Consider the following 23,442-nt stretch of genomic DNA (forward strand, 5'->3'; position numbering starts at 1 on the left):
CTGGGAGTAAATTGGATTATAAACTTATGCCACCATGTCCAGCTGTTTTTGTTGTTGTTTTGCTTTTTGTTTTTTAGAAATCTCAAACTCGGATTCACAGGCACGTGCTCCTCCCCATCACCAAGTTGAAATGTTCCTCCCCAGTCAGGCTGACAGTTGTCTGCCTCCTGCTTATGGCAGCTCTGCAGACACAGAGAAGGCTCTCCACCCTGAGTTGGCCCAGACCATCGTGGTGCAAGGGCAGAAAACATTTCTCCCAAAGTGGGGCTGAGTCACAGCCTTCCTCCAGCCAACATTTCCGGAGCCTCTACTCAGGCTCCAGCTGGGACCTACAGAGCAGTGTATGCAGGAGAGAAATATTACCCTTGGGAGGCTTAGAAACTAAAGGGCCTCCCATAGTTCACAGAAGGACTCAATCCACCCTGCCCTGGGATCTGTAAGGGCTCAGATTTGGACGGTGGCAATGGTTGGCTAGTGTGGTGTGCTGGGTCTCTACCCTCTTTAGTACATAAAACTGCCACGTACTTGTGTACATGATGGCATAAGTTTATAATCCCATTTACTCTACAACCAGGCCATGTGCGGTGTGCACACCTGTAATTGCAGCTGCTCAGGAATCTGAGGCAGGGGGATTGCAAGTTTAGACTAGCCTCAGCAACGTAAGGAGACCCTGTCTAAAAACAAAATAAAAAGAGCTCAGTGATAAAGCATTTGCCTAGCATATACAAGGCCCTGGGTTCAATCACTGGTACCACCAAAAAAAAAAAAGAAAAATATTCACAGCTAGCCTTCATATCTTTACCTTTCACATCCTTATCTATTTGTTTTTTTTTTTTTTAGTTATTATTTTAGGAAAATATATTCTACTAAATTGTCTTTATCCTTTATCCTGTGTTAATTTTGTTTTGTTTTTGTGAAGAACACAAAACTTGGGACTTCCCCTAACTTTAGCTCTATTCTTTTCTGGATCTTATTTGTTCCATTTCCTTACTTTGCATTTCCAGCTTTCTTATTCTCCACAATGCACATAGATGCTCATAAACATATGTATCCCGATTCCTCTCTTTCCTGGGAATTGCCTCTGGGGAAACAAATAGTGTAGAATCAAGGGAAAAACTAGTGATCACTAGAGCCAGGTCTAGGGTAGTGGGAGTTACTCACTGAAGAGAGATGATGTCCAGAGACCAGAGTTGAGGAGCAAGGGTGGAAATGGTTGAATGGTAGAGGTAACCTGAGGCCTTTTTTGGTTCTCACCCTATTTGTATGGAAAAGAAATATTTCTTGAATTTCTTTTATTTTTCTTTCCCAGACTTGTATATTTCTAAATTTGTCAAACCTGATAATGTCAGAGCAAAGCAAGTTATATCCAATGCATTATTACCATATCAGAAAACAAAAGAACTTTCAGTTGTTGTAGAGTATTAAAAATAAGTATTACACAGTTTTTCCTTTTCTTATTTTTTTCAGAAGCCCCCTTCTCACTGTGGTATGCACACACACACACACAGAAAGAAGACTTCTCCCTTTGCCCGTTACCTCTGGCCTCAAAACCTCCAGCCAATTCCTTTCTAGGGTGTGAGGCAGAGACAATGAAGGCTGGGTCCACCATGGGGCTGGTGAGCTGGGGGAGACTTGGGGAGGGAGCCTGAGAGGGCAGGGCAGGCCGGGTAGTACCTGAGATCTGCAGGTGCCCCTTTAACTGAGACCTAAGGGTGAGGAGCTGGGACCCAGTGTTGCCTGTGTGCCAGCTGAGAGTAACATCAGGCTCCACAGCAACCCCAGGCTTGGCACTCACCATAATATGAAAATTATTATTATAATCCCATGTCAGCTCACCATAATATGAAAAGCCTCCAGTTACTGAGGTCATGCTGGCTGCTCTGCATCCATTCTCTCATTTTATCCTCCAACTGCTCTTTGAACTAAGTATCTTTACCCACATTTTATAAGCAAGGAAAGAGATTTCTTCAGAGTCTGGATTTCAGCCCAGATCTATCCAACTGCAAAGCTCCAGAAGTCTCTACATCAGGGCCCTGGGACTGTATGGAGCCTACATGTAGGTTATTCTGTGAAGCTGGCAGTATAACTTTTTTTTTTTTTTAAAGAGAGAGAGAGAGAGAGAATTTTTTTAATATTTATTTTTTAGTTTTCGGTGGACATAACATCTTTATTTTATTTTTATGTGGTGCTGAGGATCGAACCCAGCGAGCCGCGCATGCCAGGCGAGCGTGCTACTGCTTGAGCCACATCCCCAGCCCCCTGGCAGTATAACTTAATGTGTATAGAGAAGCTTGAGAGGAGCAGGGACATCCAGGTCTGTCCAGTGTACTGTGTGCTCTAGCCATATGATTTCAGCAGTGTCTTATTCCTCCAGAGCCTGCTTTTTTTCTTAGGCTGGTACCCTCTGTCAAGGTTATTAGGAGATTCAGATGTCATATTGCAAAAGAAGAGTTCCAGCACCATGCAGTACATGAGATACAGTTCCTCAGTTTTTTCATCTAAAAAAAATATAGGCCTTAGGCTGGGAATGTAGCTCAGTTGTAGAGTACTTGTCCAGTAGCATGAGCCTGGGAGGTTCAAACTCCAGCCCTGCAATAAATAAATAAACAAATTCTAAAAATATAGGTGTTTACTTCCCTTTGTGGTCATGAGGATTAAAGACAAGCATGTTTGGAAAGTCAGTAAAGCACCATGAGTGATTGTTAGTTTTACCTGTTAACTGAGTAACTCCTGGCTAAGGAGCAAGGGACCTTTGTAGTGGCTCTTTCCATTTGCCCAGAGTGCTTTTTCCATCCTGGGATTTCGTCTGGACTTTACTCAGGTCTCTGCCTAATTATCATCCCTTGGTGCCTAGTTATGCCCAGTGTTGTATTTTGTCTGTCTCACACAGTAGTGGAGTGGAAGCTACATAAAGGCAGGGCTTTCGGACTTGTTTGCCCCTATTCCCTGGCACCTGGCACACAGCATGAGCCCAGTAAATATTTGAAAAGTACATGACTGACATCTCCCTCTGTTTTTCCCCAGATGAGGTGACTGGCTGCCAGAGTGAACGTGCCAGCCTAGGTGAGGGGCAGAGACAGGTAAGGCCTTTGAAGCCTGTGTATGGTGGTGATGGGGACTGGAGAGGGGGACTAGAGGTAGGAGAGGTATCCCTGTGTCCCACTCCGGAAGACAAGAGTGAGGTTCAGATGCCTGGAGATGACCTGCTGAGGGCCCCCCTCTTTTCTAGTACAAAATCTCTAAGCCACTTTTGTTGGGGCTTCAGTGGGACATGGAAGAAGCAATGGAGTAGTCAGTGGTATACAAGGGTATCTACCCTTTTACAACAAGAATGGCTTCCCATCGGCTGGAAAAGTCGTAATCTTTATGCAGAAGGAAGTGAGTGCTTTCTTCTAACAGAGAAATTGAAACTCAATTAGAAGATAAAGACTAGTCAGTTAAAACTAATGATGGCAAGTGTCTGAAAGGGGATCACATAGCACAGTGTGGGTCAGAACACTGCTGTATTTGTGTGGTCGGTGACATATGAGGCTTTTTCATCATTACTCTGTCTCCTAAATGTCAGGTATCATACTGGGAGGAGTGTGGGTTTGGACAGAGAAGTGACTACAATGTCCCTGCCCTTACGAGCTGACAGCTTAATGGGGACTAATACAGAATTAACACAGGAGCAGCACCCAATCCAGATTTAAAGTGAGAGCCCTGAGGAATGAACAGGAAGGTCTAGCCAAGTGGGAGGGAGGGAGTGGTATCAGGTCCCCAGCAGAGTGGCCAGCATGTGTAGAGAAGCTGGTCTGCTGGGGCTTCATTGGCAGTGCCCTCTATACCTCTCAGGGTGCTGGGTGCCTAGGGCAGCTGAAGCTGGAAGAGGGAGTGTTGGAGGCAAGCAGGACACCTCCCACTATATCCAGGAGGAGATGAGGCCCAGGGAGAGGGGCGTTGCTCCAGGGTCATCTGGCAAGTGAAATGAGCCAGGGCTGGGTCTCCACACCAAGCCTCTCCCACAACTCTGTTCACAGGAGCCTGAGTCAGTCATATTGACCCTTTTGTAGGTTGCATCTCAGGGTATTAGACCATAGTGCTCTCATTTGACTTCTTAATAGCCCTGTCAGGAAGCCCTGCCCATTTCTCAGGATTAGGAAACTGAAGATCAGTTGGTTGACCAAGTGAATGACCAAAACAAGCAAGTTTTCAGTTCACCCAGCTTATACTGGGCAGAGCCAGCTAGAGCCTTTTGGCTACAAAGCCAGGGTTTTGGCCCATGGCCCCAATAACTTGAGACCTGCCTCAAGCAAGGTACCTCTGATTCCCTGGACAAAATCCCAGTTGTCTTACCTGTACCTATTATATTAATGTATATTATTTTAGAAGTATTAGTGTTAGTATTACTACTACTACTATTATGAATAATAATAGTCATGTGGCTTAAGTCTTTTTTTGAGACAGGTTTTCACTAAGTTGCTGAGGCTAGCCTGGAACTTGTGATCCTTTTGCCTCAACCTCTTGAGTAGCTGGGATTACAGGCATGCGTTGTACCCACAGCTAAGACTGGGTTTTTTGTTTTGTTTTGTTTTAACTTTTTCTAATCACCCTTACAGACCTAATATTTTTGTTTGTCAGTACTGACTGAGATTAGGTGATTTGGGGTGTTATTTTGTAAATAGGGAACACAGAGGCACAGATTGACTTGCCAGTTCGAGGCTAATACCAGCAGAGAATTCAAGATTTTTAGTCCCTTGCTCAGTGTCTGTCTGACCTATGCTAGGATCAGACAGTACAGGCATTTTTAAAACAATGGTCTATTCTCGAGACAGGAAAAGTAAGTAGAATCTCCCTGGGTGACCGTGAGTTTGTAACAATGTCTGTAGCATATAGATCATACCTATCTAAACTCTGAGACTAGGGAAGAGTTTCATCTTTGTCCTCCTCCCTCACTCCTTGTGCCCTGGAGTAGCCTGCTGGGGTTTCTCTCAGTTGTTCCCAGAGCCTGACATCAGAGGCCATGGACCAGCCAGCCGGGGATCCTGGAAACCTGAGGCCAGGAGAGAGTGGTGATGGCATCATGGAGCCAGGCACCTGCCAGGAGCTGCTGCACCGGCTGCGGGAGCTGGAGGTGTGTGGAATGGGAGTGCAAGCCAGAACCCTGAGGGGGCAGGGAGGCAGGGCTGCCTCTCCCGCTGAGCTCAGTGTGGGGTCTGGGTGCAGGGAGGCTTCCTCTCTGCCCCTGTAGACAGTCTGGAGGAGACTGATCATTTGTTCAACGGAGCTCCTCCAAGAAGCCCTTTCCTGGCTCTTAAAGCTCTCCAGCCCAAGTGGCAGCACAAGGATGGGCTGTCCTAACCCCCAAATGCTCTCTTCTCCCCTGCTTTCATACCTCTACTGGCTGTAGGGCAACAAATAGTCACAGCAGGCATGGGAGGAAGGGATTTGATGACCCAGGACCCAGGAGTTGGAGTACAGGTGTGGATCTTCAAACCAAATCCCTTGCCACATTAAGTCCCTGTCCTCTTCCCTCCAGCCTCCAGGGTCTACCTCCCAGGGAAATAAAAGTTTTACTTTTGGCGGGTTAGGGTTGTGGCTCAGTGGTAGAGCACTCACATCTCACGTATGAGACCCTGGGTTCGAACCTCAGCACCACATAAAACTAAATAAACAAAATAAAGATATTGTGCCCATGTATAACTTAAAAAATATTTTTTTTAAAAGTTACTTTGGCATTACCCACTCAGGTCCCCCTGGTCACAATGTCTCCTCAGCCCCCCAGCTTCACTGCCTAAAGTTGGATTTTACAGAAAACCAGCTGTCTCACCTCTGTCCTCCAAACTAAAGTTACTACCCATGGTCCACCTCTGCAGGCCTCCCCACCTGAACTGTAGCTATTGGATTCCTTTTCTCCTCTTCTTCAAAAGGAATTTGCCCTGGGGGAAGAACAGTCCCCTGAGCTTCCTTCTTACCCTCTTTTTCCCTCACTCCTGCAGGCAGAGAACTCTGCGCTGGCCCAGGCCAATGAGAACCAGCGGGAAACGTATGAGCGCTGCCTGGATGAGGTCTGTGGGATCTGTGGTAGGACTGTCCTGGGGTCGGGGGTGGGGAGGCATGGCTTGTCTGCTCAGTCTTGGGGCTTTCTGTCCTCAGGTTGCTAACCACGTGGTGCAGGCACTACTGAACCAGAAGGTGAGTGGCCACAGGAAACACTCCCACCCTTAAGCCCAGCTGCTCTGGGGAAAGGCCCTGAGTGTACATGGTGAAGCCCTTCCCCAGGACCCCTGAGCCAGCTTAGCTAAAGCATTCACTAGGAACTGGAGGAGTCGACCTATCCCCCTCCTCCATTTGTCCCCCTCTGCCTGCTTTGGTTAGGTCCACACTTTTCTTCCTGGAGGCAGAGGTGTGACTGAGTAAAGCCAGGTCTCTAAGCTATGGTAACTTTAGTTTGGATTTGCATCCTCCCCTTACCCTGGTCCCAACTGGTTTCTCCAGTTTGTGATGGTTCTCAAAGTAATATTGATGTTGTGAGCATAAGTAGGATCTAAATATTTACTCATGAGCATAAATGGATCACTTCTCGACATAAGGGCCACTCTGACTCCAAGGTTGTCTTTCATCTGAAATACACCCTTCTTTGATGTGTGGTTTCTAAGAAGCAGAGTTGGCTCCAGGGATAGGAAAAAATGGCAAAGAGAATAGGATTTACCTCCCTCCAGGGTAGCAAACCTTAGAAACTACTTACCATCCCCAAAAGAGTCTACATTTGCACACAGGCAGGTTCAGATCCCTTGCAGGAGGTTGCAGGAGAAGAACATGCCCAGCGAGTGCCTTGGGCTCCTAGGCAGGATCTGCTGTGCTCATTCTGTTCTTCCTGTCCCCACCATCCTTCCCTTCGCTTCTTCTGCCTCCTGGGCGGGTGCAGGACCTGCGAGAGGAGTGCATCAAGCTAAAGAAGAGAGTGTTTGACCTGGAACGACAGAACCAGATGCTGAGTGCCCTGTTTCAGCAGAAACTCCAGCTCACAACAGGCTCCCTCCCCCAGGTGGGCACATGCACTTCTCCCGCCCTCTCCTAGTCTGCTTCCTGCTGCCCCAAGTCATCAGTGCTATTTTTGTTCACATACACACAGAAAAGCAGGCCATCATCCATCCCCCTTCATGCTGGGGTCTGTGGCCATCACAGGAAGGCCTGCCCAGCCTGATGGTTTTACACTTTAGATGGAATGAAAACTACTTGAGTCCCTGCAAGCTTGGCTGGCCCTTACATCCCACTTGCTCCCCACCCAGCTGAGCAGCATCCCTTCTTGCTGACAGAGAAGGTTCATACTTGCTCCTGCCTCTGTGTGAGGAGATGAGGAGATGGGTGGAGACTGCAAGTGAAATTATTTCAAGCTCCCAAGAGGCTCCTTTGGCCACTGATGTGTGCTTCCTGGCCAGGGGCAGGGGTGGAGCCACACATAAGGCAGCCCAGGGCTTATGGTATCATGGAGCAGTCAGGAAGGTGCTTCACCCTTGATAACTATGGGCACACATAGTGGCATACATCTGTCACTGTTGTATGCACATGTTCACAGTTAGTGGTCTTTCCTATTAGCCCTGACTCTTGCCTTCCTCAGAGCAGCAGGAGACTCCTGGGAATGAATTCTGGGCCAAGACATCCCTTGAGGTTACTCTGTCAGGAACTCCCAAGGATGTGGTTAAGATGCAGGGGTGGGGAGATTGGGAGCAGCTCCCGGTGGCCAAGGGGAACACTAGGTTGTTTCTGAGGGCAGCCAACCTCTTCCCCCATTTTGACAAGAAGAGAAGCACTTTCCTCGTGTGTGGGAGCTTATGTGTCTGACTGAATTTGTGTCTATGTGTTATAAATCAGGGAGCTCTTGAGCAGGGAGTCCTTCCACTCACTGGGAGGCCTCACCCACCCCTGCAGAGGAAGCCTCTCGTTAACATGATGTTTCTGGAGCCTCCATCTCACCCAGACATTGCAGAACCGGGTCTGAATCAGCAGTGGAGACTGTAGTTCTCCCTGCCCTACAGTTGTCCCTGCTTTGAAGGGCCCACTCTGAAATCCCATTAGGCCCAACCACACCAGCCAAGCTTACCCCTTCTGAGTGACTGCTGATGACAGGACTAAGCATCCTTAAATCATTTATTTTTTATCTAAATGAATTCTAGGACCTTTTAGAACTTTGACCAATAGATTTATCTTCCCCAGAGCTAGCATGACATAATGAAAAGAGAGCAAACCTTGACCTCATAAGCTTGGGTTAGATCCCTAACTTAGCCACTTCTTAGCTAAATGTGACCTTGGACAGATTATCTAAATTGGAAAACTAGGTTTTTTTCTCTTCAAAAATGGGGATGAAAATACCTGTATTGCATATTGTGATGATTAAATGAGATAATATATAATGCTTGACCCAGCATGTAATCAATAAATGTAGCTGTTTATCATTAATGTGATTTCCAAGTTATGTTTGTTGGGATGAATGCTCCTTTGAGCAAATGCTAATTAAGCTCCTATTTGTGAGCAGTGCCTTTGCCAACACATATGGAATTGAACTGAATCACATGGCCTTAGGGGCTGTGACCTGTGCAGGGTGCTCATGACTCCCTGAGGTCTATAGACAGCCATGCTACAAAACTGAATGTGACAGTGCTTCTGTCCAAGGGCCCACCCAGGAGGGAGATAGGCCCTCAGAGAAGGACTAGGGAAAGTTCCTATTGGGAATTAACTTTGGACCTGGCCTGGATTGATGGGAGAGCCTCAAAGAGTGACACAGTGGTTGAGGAGAAGGGATTTCCTGTGGGAAGAAGAGCCTAAGTAAGGATCTGCAGGCAGGGAAGCCTAGGGAGTGGCAAGCTACTCCGCTTGGCAGGAACAAAAGATAGGTGAAAGGACAGTGAGTGGTAAAAGCTGCAGACAAGTATCAGGGGAAGACATGTCCAGGGAACCTACAGGCCAGGCCGGGAGCCCCACGGGAGTTCTGACTTGTTTCCTCAGGCAGTGGCAGGCACACTGAGCACAAAAGTGCTTTAGAAAAAAAGATAAAGAAGATGCTTTAGGCTGCCTGTGCATGGGAGGTGGAAAGGCCACCAAATCAGGTCAAGGAGACTGATTGAAATGCCCAGCAGCATCCAGGCTAGAAGTGGGAAGATTCAGACTGAAGTTACTGCTGGCATATGGCCAGAGGCAAGGCTGAAAGATGCTGCAGAGACCAGGTTTGAAGACTGTGGGGAGTTGGGGTGAGAGAAGGGTTAAAGTTGACTCATAATCAGTTGAGATGACTGGGAAGAGGAAATAACATTCTCAAGGACTGAGAAAAGTGGCCCTTGATTAAATCCTACTTTTGCAATCCTCGGAATAGATGAGACCAGGTTGAGGAGGCAGAAATAATGGCTCCCTGCCATCTTTTTCTAAGATTATCAGCCTCAGCTTTGCTGGAATAACAGGTAGATAGAACAGAAAGAGACCTTCATGGTAACTCCCTTTTTAATAGGGAAGAAACACCCCAGAAAAGCAGAGCAGTGCTGGAGATCGGCACCCTGGGTTAGAGCCACAGCTGCCCTCCAGGCCTGTGGTACTTGTCTTTCTCCCCAAAGTCCCACCTCCCTCTGCCATGGTCTCCTGAGGCTCCTCTTCACCAGCAGGTAGTGGCGGCAGCAGGAACTAGGCCTGGAGATGACCATAAGGGGCACACTTGGAAGGGAAGGCCTGGCTTCATGAGGGGCAGACAACATTGTGCTAACTCTCCTTTTCCCTCTACAGATCCCACTCACTCCACTTCAGCCACCATCAGAGCCACCAGCCACCCCCTCCCTGAGTGCCGCTGAAGGAACAGCCACCTCTTTGCCTTTGGGTCGCTGTGCTGGGCAAAGAGAGGTAGGAGAGGTGGGCATAGTGGTCTCGGCTTCCCTGGAGAGGGGCTAGTCAGTCAGTACTCCACTGCTGGTTCCTAACAAAACACAGGGGGACTGTTTCTCATGCACAGACTCTTGTCCAGGCTGGAAGTGGGAGCCCTCAGCTGTCAGCCATATAACCAAGAAAAACAGATCCCTACCCCCACCCATGGCCTGTGAGCAAATGCATTAGTAATGCAGTGAGAGTCATAGTTAACACTTATGGAACTCATTCCATGCCATGCACTGTGCAGGTCACCTTAGGGCTCTTTTATCTTATTTTATTAGTTTAAACATAATTACCATCTCATTTTACAGATGACACCATGAAGTTTATAGGTCAAATAGCTTGTTGAAGGTCATATTGCTAGGTAGAACTGGGACTTGAACCTACAAAGTCTGACTCCAGAGAGGATGTAGTTAACCACTGTTCCAGACTCAAGAAGGAGCAGGATAGCAGCAGAGAACGTTTTGCATGGAGTCATCCCCAGTCCACTTCTCCTGTTGGGGATAAGGCCAGCATGTTAGTTGGAAAGAGAAGGCCTGGGTTGGCCTACGTTGACTTATGTCTTGGCCATATCATATCCCCTTCTTGAATCTCCGTTCTTTCTGGAACCTGAAAAATGGACAGGCCTCCCTCCTGAGGCAAGCATAGATGTCAGAGTTATAGCTGGTTATCCCTGCTAATCCAAATAGCAATAGGGATAGGAGGCTGGGATAAGTAAGAAGGGGATGCAGGGTGACTACCCTGCCCAAAGTGTGCTAGGTACAAGTTGGGGTAACCAGACCTGAGCACCACTTGAGGAAACTGAGCCATCATACCCCAAGAGCTGTGAATTCCTTTTGGGGTCACAGACATACAACCAGGCCAGCCCTGTCTCTGGCATATTTTTATGCCCAACTCAGGGCCTGGGCCTAGACCAGAATGCCCACTATATAGGTCTCCTCACTTCCTTCTCAGGTGTGTTGGGAGCAGCAGCTGCGACCAGGAGGCCCTGGTCCCCCGGCCACCCCACCACCAGCACTAGATGCCCTATCCCCATTCCTTCGGAAGAAAGCCCAGATTTTGGAGGTGCTTCGAGCTTTGGAAGAGACTGACCCCTTGCTTCTGTGCTCACCTGCCACACCCTGGCGGCCTCCAAGCCAGGGTCCAGGCTCTCCAGAGCCCCTCAATGGAGAGCTGTGTGGCCCACCACAACCTGAACCTTTGCCCTGGGCCCCCTACCTGCTACTTGGACCTGGTAACCTAGGAAGCCTGCTGCACTGGGAGCGCCTCTTGGGGGAACCAGGGGAGGAAGAGGGTACCAGGCGGCCTTGGAGCCCTAGCAGGGCCCCACCACAGGCCCAGGGCACTAGCTCTGGCTCACACTGTGCTCCAGGCAGTAGCTCCTCCTCCTCTTCTGATGAGGCAGGTGACCCCAATGAGGCACCTAGTCCTGACACCTTGCTGGGTGCCTTAGCCCGCAAGCAGTTGAACCTGGGCCAGCTCCTTGAGGATACGGAGACTTATTTACAGGCATTCCTGGCTGGGGCTACAGGCCCACTCAATGGGGACCACCCAGGTCCTGGGCAGCCATCATCTGCAGACCAGGGGCCCCAGCAGCTATCCAAGTCCAAAGGCCTCCCTAAGTCAGCTTGGGGTGGGGGTACCCCAGAGGCCCACAAGCTGGGCTTTGGTGCTACCTCAGAGGGCCAAGGGCCCCTCCCCTTCCTCAGTATGTTCATGGGTGCAGGGGATGCCCCACTGGGCTCGCGGCCTGGCCAACCCCACTCCTCATCTCAGGTGAAAAGCAAGCTCCAAATTGGGCCCCCTTCTCCTGGAGAAGCCCAAGGACCCCTTCTGCCCTCTCCAGCCAGAGGTCTCAAATTTCTCAAGCTGCCTTCAGCTTCGGAGAAGACTCCCAGCCCAGGAGGCCCCCAGCTCAGCCCCCAGCTACCCCGGAACTCCCGAATCCCCTGTCGCAATAGTGGCTCAGATGGCAGCCCCTCCCCACTGCTGGCCCGCAGGGGTCTGGGTGGAGGAGAACTGTCCCCAGAGGGGGCACAGGGCCTGCCCACCAGTCCTTCACCTTGCTCCACAATCCCAGACTCTGCACAGCTCAGACCCCCCCAATCAGCCTTGTCTACCACACTGTCCCCAGGGCCAGTGGTATCTCCTTGCTATGAAAACATCCTGGACCTTTCCCGGGGCACCTTTAGAGGGCCTTCCCCAGAACCACCTCCATCCCCACTGCAGGTGCCCACCTACCCACAACTGACTCTGGAGGTACCACAGGCTCCTGAGGTCCTCAGAAGCCCTGGAGTACCCCCCAGCCCTTGCCTCCCAGAATCCTGCCCCTATGGGAGCCCCCAGGAGAAGAGTTTGGACAAGGCAGGCTCGGAGTCTCCCCATCCCAGCCGCAGGACCCCAAGCAGCTCATCCAAGAAGCCCAGCCAGGGGTCAGGGCGGCGACCTGGGGATACCAGCTACACACCTTTGCGGGACAGACTTGCAGCCCTGGGAAAACTGAAAACAGGCCCTGAGGGGCCCCTGGGCACAGAGAAAAATGGGCTGCCTGCCAGATCTGGCACCGAGAAAACCCGAGGACCAGGGAGGTCAGGGGAAAGTACTGGAGATATGGTGCCTACCACCACTAGACCCCTTGAGCAGCCAGAAGCAAAGGGAGTCCTGCGGGGGGCAGTGGCCTTAGGCACTAGCAGCCTGAAGCAGCAGGAACCTGGACTTGGACTTGGGGATCCTGGGGCCCGAGTCTACTCATCCCATTCCATGGGGGCCCGGATTGACTTGGAGCCTGTCTCACCAAGGAGCTGCCTCACCAAAGTGGAGCTGGCCAAGAGCCGGCTGGCAGGGGCCCTATGTCCCCAGGTGCCTCGCACCCCTGCGAAAGTGCCAACCTCAGCCCCCAGCCTGGGCAAGCCCAACAAGAGCCCTCACAGCAGCCCTACAAAACTACCCTCCAAGTCACCCACAAAGGTGGTGCCCCGACCTGGGGTCCCCCCAGTCACCAAGGAGCCACCCAAGCCTGAAAAGGGGAAGGGACCTCCTTGGGCAGACTGTGGTAGCACCACAGGCCAGCCCACATCCCCTGTGCCTGGCCCCACTGACCCAAACCAGGGACCTGAGGGGCCAGCCCCACACTCAGCCATTGAGGAGAAGGTGATGAAGGGCATCGAGGAGAATGTGCTGCGGCTCCAGGGGCAGGAACGAGCACCAGGCTCTGAGGCCAAGCACCGCAACACCAGCAGCATTGCCAGCTGGTTCGGCCTTAAGAAGAGCAAGCTGCCAGCACTGAACCGCAGAACAGAGGCCACCAAAAGCAAGGAGGGCGCTAGTGGGGGCTCCCCACTCCGGAAGGAGGTCAAGGTGGAAGCCCGAAAGCTGGAGGCGGAGAGCCTCAACATCTCCAAGCTGATGGCTAAGGCAGAAGATCTGCGCCGGGCTCTGGAAGAAGAGAAGGCCTACCTAAGCAGCAGGGCCCGCCCACGGCCTGGGGGTCCAACTGCAGCACCCAGCCCTGGTCTAGGGCAGGTGCAAGGCCAGCTGGCCGGTATGTACCAAGGTGCCGACACCTTCATGCAACAACTACTCAACAGGTGAGGACCTGGGATCGTTTAGCAGATGCTCAGCAGACACACCTGATTCTGGACCTGATACTGCCCTTCTGGCAGTTAAGGCTTCCCAGAGGTCAGAAAGGATAGGATGCTATCAGAATGTCTTGGGGTTAGTGACCTGGCCTGGAGGAAAGATCTAGGACTCAAATCAGAAGTCAGCCATCCTCCCCTCCCTGCTGGGCTGGCTATCACCAAGACTTGCTGAGACCAGTTTTCATTTGAAAAGAATTAACTCATATTTTTCTGGATTGTCTCATGTCAGATGAGCTGGCCTAAGGTGCCTACATATGGGAGTTAAATGAATACTAGAGCCTAACCAAGGCTAATGAAAGTGTTCCTCCAGCAACAAGGAAGGTCCCCTTCTTGTCTTACATTTTGACACCTGACACTAGGGGGGGTTCATTGTTTAGAAAAGAAACCCACTCCGGGATTGCACTTTCTGGGCTGATAAAACAAATTCTGAAGGCATTGGGTCTTATTAGTATGAGGTTTGGGTGGCAAGTGTGCTCAAGAAGTTCAGGGGGAGCAGGCAGAGTGTTGTGCATGGAACCAGGATGTGACCTGACCTGCCAATATAACAGTACATTGCTGGGTAGCTTTGCCTCTACTATTCCCTGGGGTTTCCCCCAGGGTCCCTGCCTTTTGCCAGTGTCAGGAGAGGTTGGCGGGAGCAATATGTCCCTTTTCCCTGGATAGGTGCCAGCAAGTATCTTACCAGACCCAGCACCTAGAGGGTGCAAGACTGGTATATTAGTCCATTTTTCCATTACTATAATGAAATATCCAAAGCAGGCTACTTTATAAAGAAGAGGTTTATTTTGGCTCATAGTCTAGGAGATGTAAGGCCTAGGAGCTGAATCTGATGATAGCCTTTGTGCTGGCAGAGTCCTGAGGTGGCAAGAGAGTGCACATGTCTTGGTCTCTTATATAAGTCCACCAGTGTTAGCCATATAGGCTCCACCCTAATGACCATACCTAATCTCACACCTGCAAAGGTTCTGCCTCTAAAAACCATAGATTTAAGTTTCCACTCTCTTAATCCCTCACAATGAGGTATTAATCCTTGGGGGACACTCAGCAAACCATAGAGGCTGGTATGGTCTTCTGAGTATTCACCTCTCTCACCTACCTCTTTTGTTACCCAGGGTGGATGGCAAGGAGCTGCCACCCAAGAGTTGGCGGGAGCCTAAGCCTGAGTATGGTGATTTCCAGCCAGTGTCCTCTGACCCCAAGAGTCCCTGGCCAGCCTGTGGGCCCCGAAATGGTCTGGTGGGCCCACTTCAGGGCTGTGGAAAACCTTCTGGAAAGGTAAGTTCTTGGGGCTGGAGCTGGCCTGGCTCTGGAGGGTTTCCCTTCTCTTGGGCCTGGGAGCTACTGGATGCATTTGTGGTCTGTAAGGGGAACTAAGGAGAGGAGAGTGGGTTCCAGAGCTCCTGCAACCACAGCCATCCTTCAGGGCCCTAATGCTCCTACTCCCCTGCTCCCATACTCACATTCCTACTCCCAGAGGCACAGTGGGGTTTGGAGGAGGGATGGGAATGGACACCCAGGTCTCCTGTATCCGCACAGCTGAGCAATGAGCCAGGGAATCGGGAAGAGATGCCCTCAGAAGACAGCCTGGCCGAGCCAGTGCCCACCTCGCACTTCACAGGTAGGTGGGACCCGGGCTGAGGATACTTTTTCCTGCAACCATGGCAGATGCAGGCCCCAAGTGCCATCGTGGGGACCAACACTGAGTGTGCTCTGGGGCTGCACAGAAGGGAAACTCCCCTTTACCATCAAGGATACCTCTCTGAGCCCAGGACCCTTGGGGGTGGACAGGCAGGTTCTGTGGGATGGGCATGTTGGGTCAGGAGGCCCTGAGTGTTGGAGTGGAGCCTGGACTGGGGTGGGAAGCTAGAGGAGAGGCAGGGGGCAGAGCTTCCATCTAACATCCTCTACGTGCTTGCTCTCTCTTCCCCAGCCTGTGGCTCCTTGACGCGAACCTTGGACAGTGGCATTGGGACCTTCCCACCCCCAGACCATGGCAACAATGGGACCCCTAGCAAGAATCTTCCCAAGACCAAACCACCACGGCTGGAACCTACACCAGGAGTGCCCCCAGCTCGGCCCCCAGCCCTTACCAAAGTCCCCCGTCGTGCTCACACGTTAGAGCGGGAGGTGCCGGGCATAGAGGAACTGCTAGTGAGTGGGCGGCACCCCAGCATGCCAGCCTTTCCTGCACTGCTTACTGCTACTCCAGGCCATCGGGGCCATCAGACCTGTCCTGATGGTGAGTGTCCTGGAGGGTGAATGGGACATCCCCAGAAACTGGACAGCTCCATCCACCTTCCCCTTATTCCTGCACAGATCCCTGTGAAGACCCAGGCCCTCCTCCTCCTGTGCAGCTGGCCAAGAACTGGACCTTCCCCAATACCAGGGCAGCTGGCAGCTCCTCTGACCCTTTCCTGTGCCCACCCCGACAATTGGAGGGGCTGCCCAGGACCCCCATGGTGAGAGTTGAAGAAGGGGAATGAGAAGAGGACTAAGTGGCAGGAGGGAATGGTATGAGGCCACAGTAGTACAGCATGTGTCCTGCATATCCCAGGAGGTCCAGCACTGCCCAGGAGGAGGGTGGAGGGAGAACCCCTTCCATGCCCCTCTGGCAGCTCACCCACCCTTCTTGGGGGAAGGATTTTCATCACTCCCTGGAGCCTTGGTAGGTCTGTGTATAGTTGTATCTTCAGCTTACTTCCCTCTCAGGGGTGGACCCAGAGTAGCACCTCCCACCAGGTGGGCAGAATGTCCCTCAGTCCATGCTTCACAAGCTAGGCTGACAGGTGGGAAGGAATGTCCTACAAGCAGTACCTCCTTTCCAGGCCCTGCCTGTGGACCGGAAGCGGAACCTGGAGCCCAGCCGCCCAGCCTCTACACCCCAGGGCCCAGCATTTGGGGGCAGTCGTACTCCCAGCACTTCGGACATGGGTGAGGAAGGCAGAGTGGCCAGTGGGGGTGCTCCAGGGCTAGAGACCTCCGAGTCCCTCAGCGATTCGCTCTATGATTCACTCTCCTCCTGTGGGAGTCAGGGCTGAGGGACTGCGCCCACCACAGCCCCCTCTGGATCTGGGGACCACGGACTGGACCCACTCTCTTCATGCCCCATGCCTCAGAGCCAGTGGGCCCTGCCTGAAGGGACCAAGGATACAGATGGAGAAGAAGTTGACAGAAGTCCCTGGCACACCCCCACTGCCCACCGCTGCTGTGGAGGAGATGGCCCCGCTCAGCTCAGGGAGAGACCCCACCCTTGGTTCCTTCACTCGCCCAGAATAAGGCTTTTCCTCTAAGGGACTGGGGGTTCAAAGCCACTGTCTCAGCTCCCGCTTCAGGCTGAGCCATCTTGTGGTGCTGGGCTTTCTGCCCACCAGCTGTGCCATCTCTGCCCAACTTGGCTGCCCCCCTGTCCCAAAGCCTCCATGGGGCCATTCTGGAGGCCCCTGCTTTTGGAGCTTGGGGATAAGGGGACACATTGCCTTCTCTCTCTGCCCTGGTTCTCCCTGCTGTCTGGATGGTGCTGCCCTCCCTTGCCCCATGTCTTTGGGGTCTGTTTGTTTGTCTTTTTTTTTTTATTAAGGCGCCTGGCCCAATCCCTACCCCTCAACCTGCACTACGGTTAATTTATCTGTTGTTAAAAACATGGCTGCTCTGCTTCCAGCCTCTGCTTCTGCCGTATCCCTAATAAAACATGGAGGCCCCTTCCCACCCTGACTCACTTTGTCATGTGGGAGGACTTGGGTGGAAAGGTGGAATCACCCTAGGAGATTGGGGAAATGGGGCTTTCTTAAGCCTGGAACTGAATATGTGTGGGCTTTAGGAGATTCCCCTGGGCCAGGGTTGGGTGGGGCACAGGGCTAGGCAGCCCCTTGGGAAGGCAGGTAGGGAGAATGTCATGGACGTGCACTCAAAGTGGACCAATTTGGAGCCTCGGGTTGGAGTGTAGATAGAGTTAACTATAGTTTCCTGTTACCATGAAACTGTGCACAACTGGGTCTTAAATCACTGCCACCTTCTAATCTCAGATTTAGGGAAAGAGGGTCTAGGAAAGGTCCAATTTCTCTTTTTTTTTTTTTTTGGTACTGAGGATTGAACTCAGGGGCACTCATCCCCAGCCCTATTTTGTATTTTATTTATTTTATTTATATTGTATTTATGCTTAGCGCCTCACCATTGCTGAGGCTGGCTTTGAACTCTCCATCCTGCTGGGATTACAGGTATGCACCACCGCACCTGGCTGAAAGGCCCAATTTCTATCTCAGATTCAAACCAGAAGTTCCCCCAATTCTGAAACTCTGTTTAGGAAGGGGAGGCCAGAACTGAGACTAAGGAGAAGGGTCCTGGTTTCCAGGAGCTATTCTGAATTTTCTGTGGACTTCCTGTTGGGCCAGAAATTGGGTAAGAACCTAAATTGAGCCAGGGGGCAGACGGCCCATTTGGCATTGCCAGCTATTGAGGAAGGCCTCTCTGCCAGGTTACAAGGTACAGCATGGCTCATCCAGAGCACCCTGATGCAGCCTGTGCTTGCCTCCTCCCCATGAAAGTTCTGAAAGCCACCAGGACAGCGTGTACGCTTGAAACACCTGGACTTGTGGTTGGGACTCTGAATAGTTGGTGTGTAGGAGGTAGGATCCCTTAGGAGACACATGGTCATAGTGTCCTGCTGTCTTAGTACCAAAGGCTGGAATCAGAGGTGACTTATGGGGTATCACTGGGTCCATTCAAGACTAAAGCAGTTGAATCATAAGTTCAGAGCCAGCCTCAGCTTATCAAAACCCTGTCTCAAAATATAAAGAGTTGAAGGTATTGCTCAGTGGTAAAGTGTACCTAGGCTTAATCCCCAGTCTCACAAAAAAAAGCCTGGTACCACTAGACACCAGTCTTGAATTCTGACAAAACCAAAGAGGACTGATCATGGGGAGAGTGACAGCACCTCCCTTCATGCTAGCTCCTCTAGCAGCATCTCTCCAGCCCCAGTGTGTTTCGTGGGAGCCGCAAGATAACTCACTCAGTAAGGCGAATACCTGCCTTTCACCGCAGCCACAGCCCTGGCAAGGAAGTGGTGTCCTTGTTCTCAGGTAAAGACACTGAAGCTCAGACACCATTGATGGGCTGTGATGGAGCCTGGTAGAGGTGGTGACTTTTGGAGTGTTTAGCTTTGCTCTCTTTTGCCCAGATCCTCCCTTTAAGCCCTTCCTATCAGGAGGGCTTGAGAGAACTAGACTGGAAGTCAGAAGTCTTTGCCACTGAAATGGGCTTCATTTGGAAAACTACCCCTTCTCTGGACATTGGTTTTCTTCATCTACAGTAGATTAGGAGATTAGGCTGGAACCACTGGTGCCATCACCCAGTCCTCCTTAGTTTTTTTTTTTTTTTCTTACCACCTCCTGCATCTGGCATCTCTCACTCCTGTTTTCCTTAATGTCATCATTGAAGAAATCAGCCCTTAGAAAAGAGCTGGGTTCAGGGCTGGAGTTGTGGCTCAGTGGTAAAGTGCTTGCCTTGCATGAGCAAGGCCCTGGATTCAATCCTCAGCACCACATAAAAATAAATAAATAAATAAATATATTGTGTTCATCTACAACTAAAAAATATTAAAAAAAAAAAAAAAAGAAAAGAAAAGAGCTGGGTTCAATGTCTTGGTTTACTTCAAGTCAGAATCCCATTCCCTTACCTCCTACTTCCAGGTTCTTCTCCCACTGTTCCTTTATTCTTATGGTTTAAGTGTATTAAAGTTTAAGTGGGTATTATCTAGCTGCAAGTTGGGCTGGTGGTACACTTATAATCTCAGCAATTTGAGAGGCTGAGACAAGAGGATCCCAAGCTCAAGGCCAGCCTGGACAATTTAGCAAGACCTTGTCTCAAAATAAAAACAAAAAGAGCTGTGGATGTAGCTCAGTGATAGAGCATCTCTCAGTTCTGTTCCCATTATGGCCAAAGATAAACACACACACACACACACACACACACACACACGTAAAACTAAGCTGCAAACCTCTGCCTCTTCCCAAGTGAGCTTAAAGAAGTCTGCATCCTCCTATTTTTTTTTATTTTCTTGTTTTTCCAAACCCTTTTCTCTGATTGAATCTAATGGATTACCTCATTTCCTAGTTAAAATTGAATTGTTTGCCTGCAAGTTATTTCTCCCATTTCCCTTCTGGGAAGAAGTTGGTATGGTGGGCTTGATTGTTGACTTTACCTTTTCCAAGCTGAGAGCAAAGGATTCATCCACATTCTTAGCCAGAGTCTGATCAGGTCTGCTGCTGGGCTCTGTTCTCTAGTGTTTGCAAACACAAGATATCACCTTGTCACCTTGTGAACTGATTGGGGTAATGTCCTTTCTCAGGCATTAGAGCAAAGTACACTCACCTGGTGCCTGTTAGGCACCTACCAGCTGTCTCCTACCAGCTGCTTACCAGCTGTTCTGCCTAACTGCTCCCTACCCCTTCCACATGTCACAGAGGGATGCTGGTCCTAGTGGAGTCATCCCTCAGCCCACATGACTGTATGTCCTCCACACAAACCCAGTGTTCTATCTGAAATAATTCTGTGGAGGAGCATTTACAAGTGAGTTTAAAGACACTCTAGGGCTGGGCATGGTGGCACATACCTGTAATCCCAGCCACTTGGGAGGCTGAGGCAGGAGGTCAGAAGTTCAAAGTCAGCCTCAGCAACTTGGCAAGACCCTATCTCAGAAAAATAAAAAGATCTGGGGATGTGGCTCAGTGGTTAAGTGATCCTGGGTTCAATCCCCAGTACCAAAAAAAAAAAGAAGACGCGTTAGGGAACCCAATTTCTCCTTGCACTTCAAGAAAAGGTTTGGCTACTGGGCATAGGGGCACATGTCTGTTATCCCAGTGGCTCAGGAAGCTGAAGCAAGAGGACTACAGGTTCAAGGCCAGCATAAGCAACTCAGCAAGACCCTGTCTAAAAACTAAAAAGGGCCGGGGATATATAGCTCAGTGGTAGAATGTTGTGTTCAATCCCCAGTACCACAAAACACACACACGCACACACATCCCAATAGGTGAATGTTTGCTTTAACCATGTGTCAGACCTTTTCTGTTGGGCTTCCCTAATGACGCCCAAACTGCCAGATACCTGCCCACCCCACGAGTGGCATCAAGGCATCAGCACAAAATGAAGCAGGAGGTTTCACTCCACTGAGCACTCTGCCTTTTGAAGGAAATGACTCAAAAACTGTTAACTGAGGTTGCCAATTGTTTTATTTTCTTTTCACCTTTTTCTAGATTTTCTACAAATAGTATGTTTTATTTTCTTTATTTTAAAAAAAAAAGGTTTTAAAAAAAGAAACAATCATACTCCACAGCAAATTCAAGATGTGTACTCCTGATCTGTCATCCTGACTTCATTCAAGCATATAAATCATTTTTTTAAAGCCACATGAACTTGAAGTAAATACAGGTGAAGGTGAGCATTTCTATGATCTTGGGATGGGGAAGAACTTTTTTTTTTTTTTAATTTTTAATTGTAGATGGACAGAATTCCTTTATTTTATTTATTTTTATGTGGTGCTGAGGATCGAACCCAATGCCTCACATGTGCGTGGTGAGCACATTCCCACTAAGCCCCAGTCCTGGGGAAGAACTTTTCTTAAAACTTTAAAAAATTATTAGATATACAAATTTTAAAAGTCTATGTTTGTACCAGGCATGGTGGTGCACGCCTGTAGTCCTCCTATGCCCAGTAGCCATGGTGGACTCAGAAGACTGAGACAAGAGGATCACAAGTTCAAGGCCAGCCTGGGCACCTTAAGGAGATCCTGTCTCAAAATAAAAAATAAAAAGGACTGGAAATGTACACAAGTGGTAGAGCACTCCTAGGTTCAGTTTTTAAAAAATAAAATCAAGGGGCTGAGGTTGTGGCTTAGCGGTAGAGTGCTCGCCTAGCATATGAGGCCCTGGGATCAATCCTCAGCACCACATAAAAATAAATAAACAAAATAAAGGTATTGTGTCCACCTATAACTAAAAAATAAAATATTTTTTTAAAAAAATTGAACAAAAACAAAACAGACTCTCTCTCATACTCTTCTCAATCCCTAGTCTTCACTTCCCAAACCAACCTGAGTTTGTTGGTAATCCTTTCAGATGTTTTGAAAATGCATAAACACACAACATATTCGTGCTTACTTAACAAGGACATTATTCTATAGTTACTGATTTGATGCTTCCCTTTAGTGTTTAATATCTTGGAGATCATTTCAAATTCCATGAATCTCCATTATCACGCGTGGTACTTCATTCCATTGCATGGCACACTGTATTTATTTGTTTTGCTGTAACTTGGTGCAGTGAAATCAAGTGCACTTTTGACCACTTATGTATTTGCATAAGATAAACTCCTATAAATAGAATTCCTGGATCCTAGGGTATGCTTAATTTATTTTTATAGAAATCAATAAATTGTATTCCCATCAACAATATTTAAGTTGAATTACCTTCCCACATCTTCTACTCCATTGAGCATTATCAAACTTTTTATTCTTAGCCAAGTTAGTAGGAGTAAGATATCATGTAGGGTCTTGCAGCACAAGGTAGGGACTATGGCTTTTACTCAGTACAATAGGGAACACAGAGTGATGAAGATCGACTGTAGAGGGCAGTATGGAAGCATACTACTTAAGAGGCCTCCTCAGTGGTCCCCATGAGAGGCAGTGGTGACCTGGACCAGGTGGAAGCATAGAGAACAAGGTTTCCTAATGTAATTGATGTGAGGGAAAGAAGAGCTAAGGATAACTCCAAGGCCTTCAGAGCAACTAGAAGGGTGACATTGCCATTAACTGATATAGGGAAGACTGGATAGAATAGTCTAGGGGAGAGAAAGATCAGGAGTGAAGTGTTGGACACGTTAAATTTGAGTAGTCTATTGGACAACATCCAAAGGAAAGTTTGGAATAAACTGATGGTAATAGAAGTCCAGAGTTTAGAAAAGAAATCTGAACTGGGAAGATATTAATTAGTAAGTCATCACATATGGATGCTATTTAAAACCAGAGGACTGGATGAGATCACCCAAGGAGTGAGAAGAGGAAAGATCTGAGTCCTGAACTCTGGGATCCTCTATTCTTAGAGGTCAGAGAAATGAGGAAACAGCAAAAGGGACAGAAAAGGTGTACCGGGAGAATGTGGGGTTCTAGATATACGTGAAGCAAGGGTTTCAAGAAGAAATACTCAACTGTCAAATTCTGCTGACATATCTGATGAAATGGGGATTAAAATTGTGTTTTAAATTTAGCATGGAGGTCACTGGGGACCTTAACAAGAACAGTAGCAGAAATGAAAGCTGTTTGTCAGAAGAAAATGGGAGCCCGGCCCCGTGGCACTTGCCTGTAATCCCAGCGGCTCTGGAGGCTGAGGCAGGAGGATTGCCAGTCTCAACAATTTAGCAAGGCACTAAGCAACTCAGTGAGACCCTGTCTCTAAATAAAATACAAAATAGGGCTGGGCATATGGCTCAGTGGTTGAGCACTCCTGGGTTCAATCCTCAGTACAAAAAATACAAAGTGAGGTGCTAAGGAACTCAGTGAGACCCTGGTACCCCCCACCACAACAAAAACAACAAGAAAAAAAAAAAGAAAGAATTGGAGTACAGCCAACTCTTTTGTGAGGTAGAAAAAATAAGTGGGAGAGAAGACATTCAAAAGTGAAGTTTCAATCAGGCATGGTGGCACATGCCTATAATCTTAGCTACTCAGGAGCCTGAGGTCGGAGGATTGCAAGTTCCAGGCCAGCCTGGACAACATCGACACTGAGTCAAAATACAAAATAAAAAGTGCCGGGGATGTAGCTCAGTGGGAAAGAACCCATGGGCTCAATTCCCACTATCAGAAAAAGAAAGAAATGAGGCTTTAATTTTTCTTTCTTTCTTTTTTCTTCTGCAATGCTGGGAATTGAAC

At 49.2% G+C, this 23,442-nt stretch overlaps 1 protein-coding gene across 6 annotated transcripts in view; it reads left to right on the plus strand.

Annotated features, from left to right (window-relative positions):
• Nckap5l (NCK associated protein 5 like) overlaps positions 1–17,231 on the plus strand; it is a 35,919-nt gene extending 18,688 nt beyond the window's left edge. Inside the window, exons 2-14 of one of the 6 annotated variants that reach the window (XM_071609866.1) lie at positions 1,468–1,616; positions 3,025–3,080; positions 4,955–5,113; positions 5,979–6,047; positions 6,136–6,174; positions 6,908–7,027; positions 9,751–9,864; positions 10,843–13,475; positions 14,639–14,801; positions 15,063–15,144; positions 15,457–15,765; positions 15,843–15,985; positions 16,352–17,231. In XM_071609866.1, the coding sequence (XP_071465967.1) occupies positions 5,003–5,113; positions 5,979–6,047; positions 6,136–6,174; positions 6,908–7,027; positions 9,751–9,864; positions 10,843–13,475; positions 14,639–14,801; positions 15,063–15,144; positions 15,457–15,765; positions 15,843–15,985; positions 16,352–16,564 (3,996 nt within the window). In that variant the 5' untranslated portion in view covers positions 1,468–1,616; positions 3,025–3,080; positions 4,955–5,002 and the 3' untranslated portion in view covers positions 16,565–17,231. Of the gene's footprint in view, positions 1–1,467; positions 1,617–3,024; positions 3,081–4,954; positions 5,114–5,978; positions 6,048–6,135; positions 6,175–6,907; positions 7,028–9,750; positions 9,865–10,842; positions 13,476–14,638; positions 14,802–15,062; positions 15,145–15,456; positions 15,766–15,842; positions 16,038–16,351 lie in introns of all 6 variants that reach the window. The other 5 variants (XM_071609865.1, XM_027949747.2, XM_027949746.2 and 2 more) reach the window with 5 other exon arrangements.
• Positions 17,232–23,442: the final 6,211 nt, after the last annotated feature.

Source organism: Marmota flaviventris, chromosome 3 (genome assembly GCF_047511675.1).
Source record: "Marmota flaviventris isolate mMarFla1 chromosome 3, mMarFla1.hap1, whole genome shotgun sequence".
NCBI classification, from domain to species: Eukaryota; Metazoa; Chordata; class Mammalia; order Rodentia; family Sciuridae; genus Marmota; species Marmota flaviventris.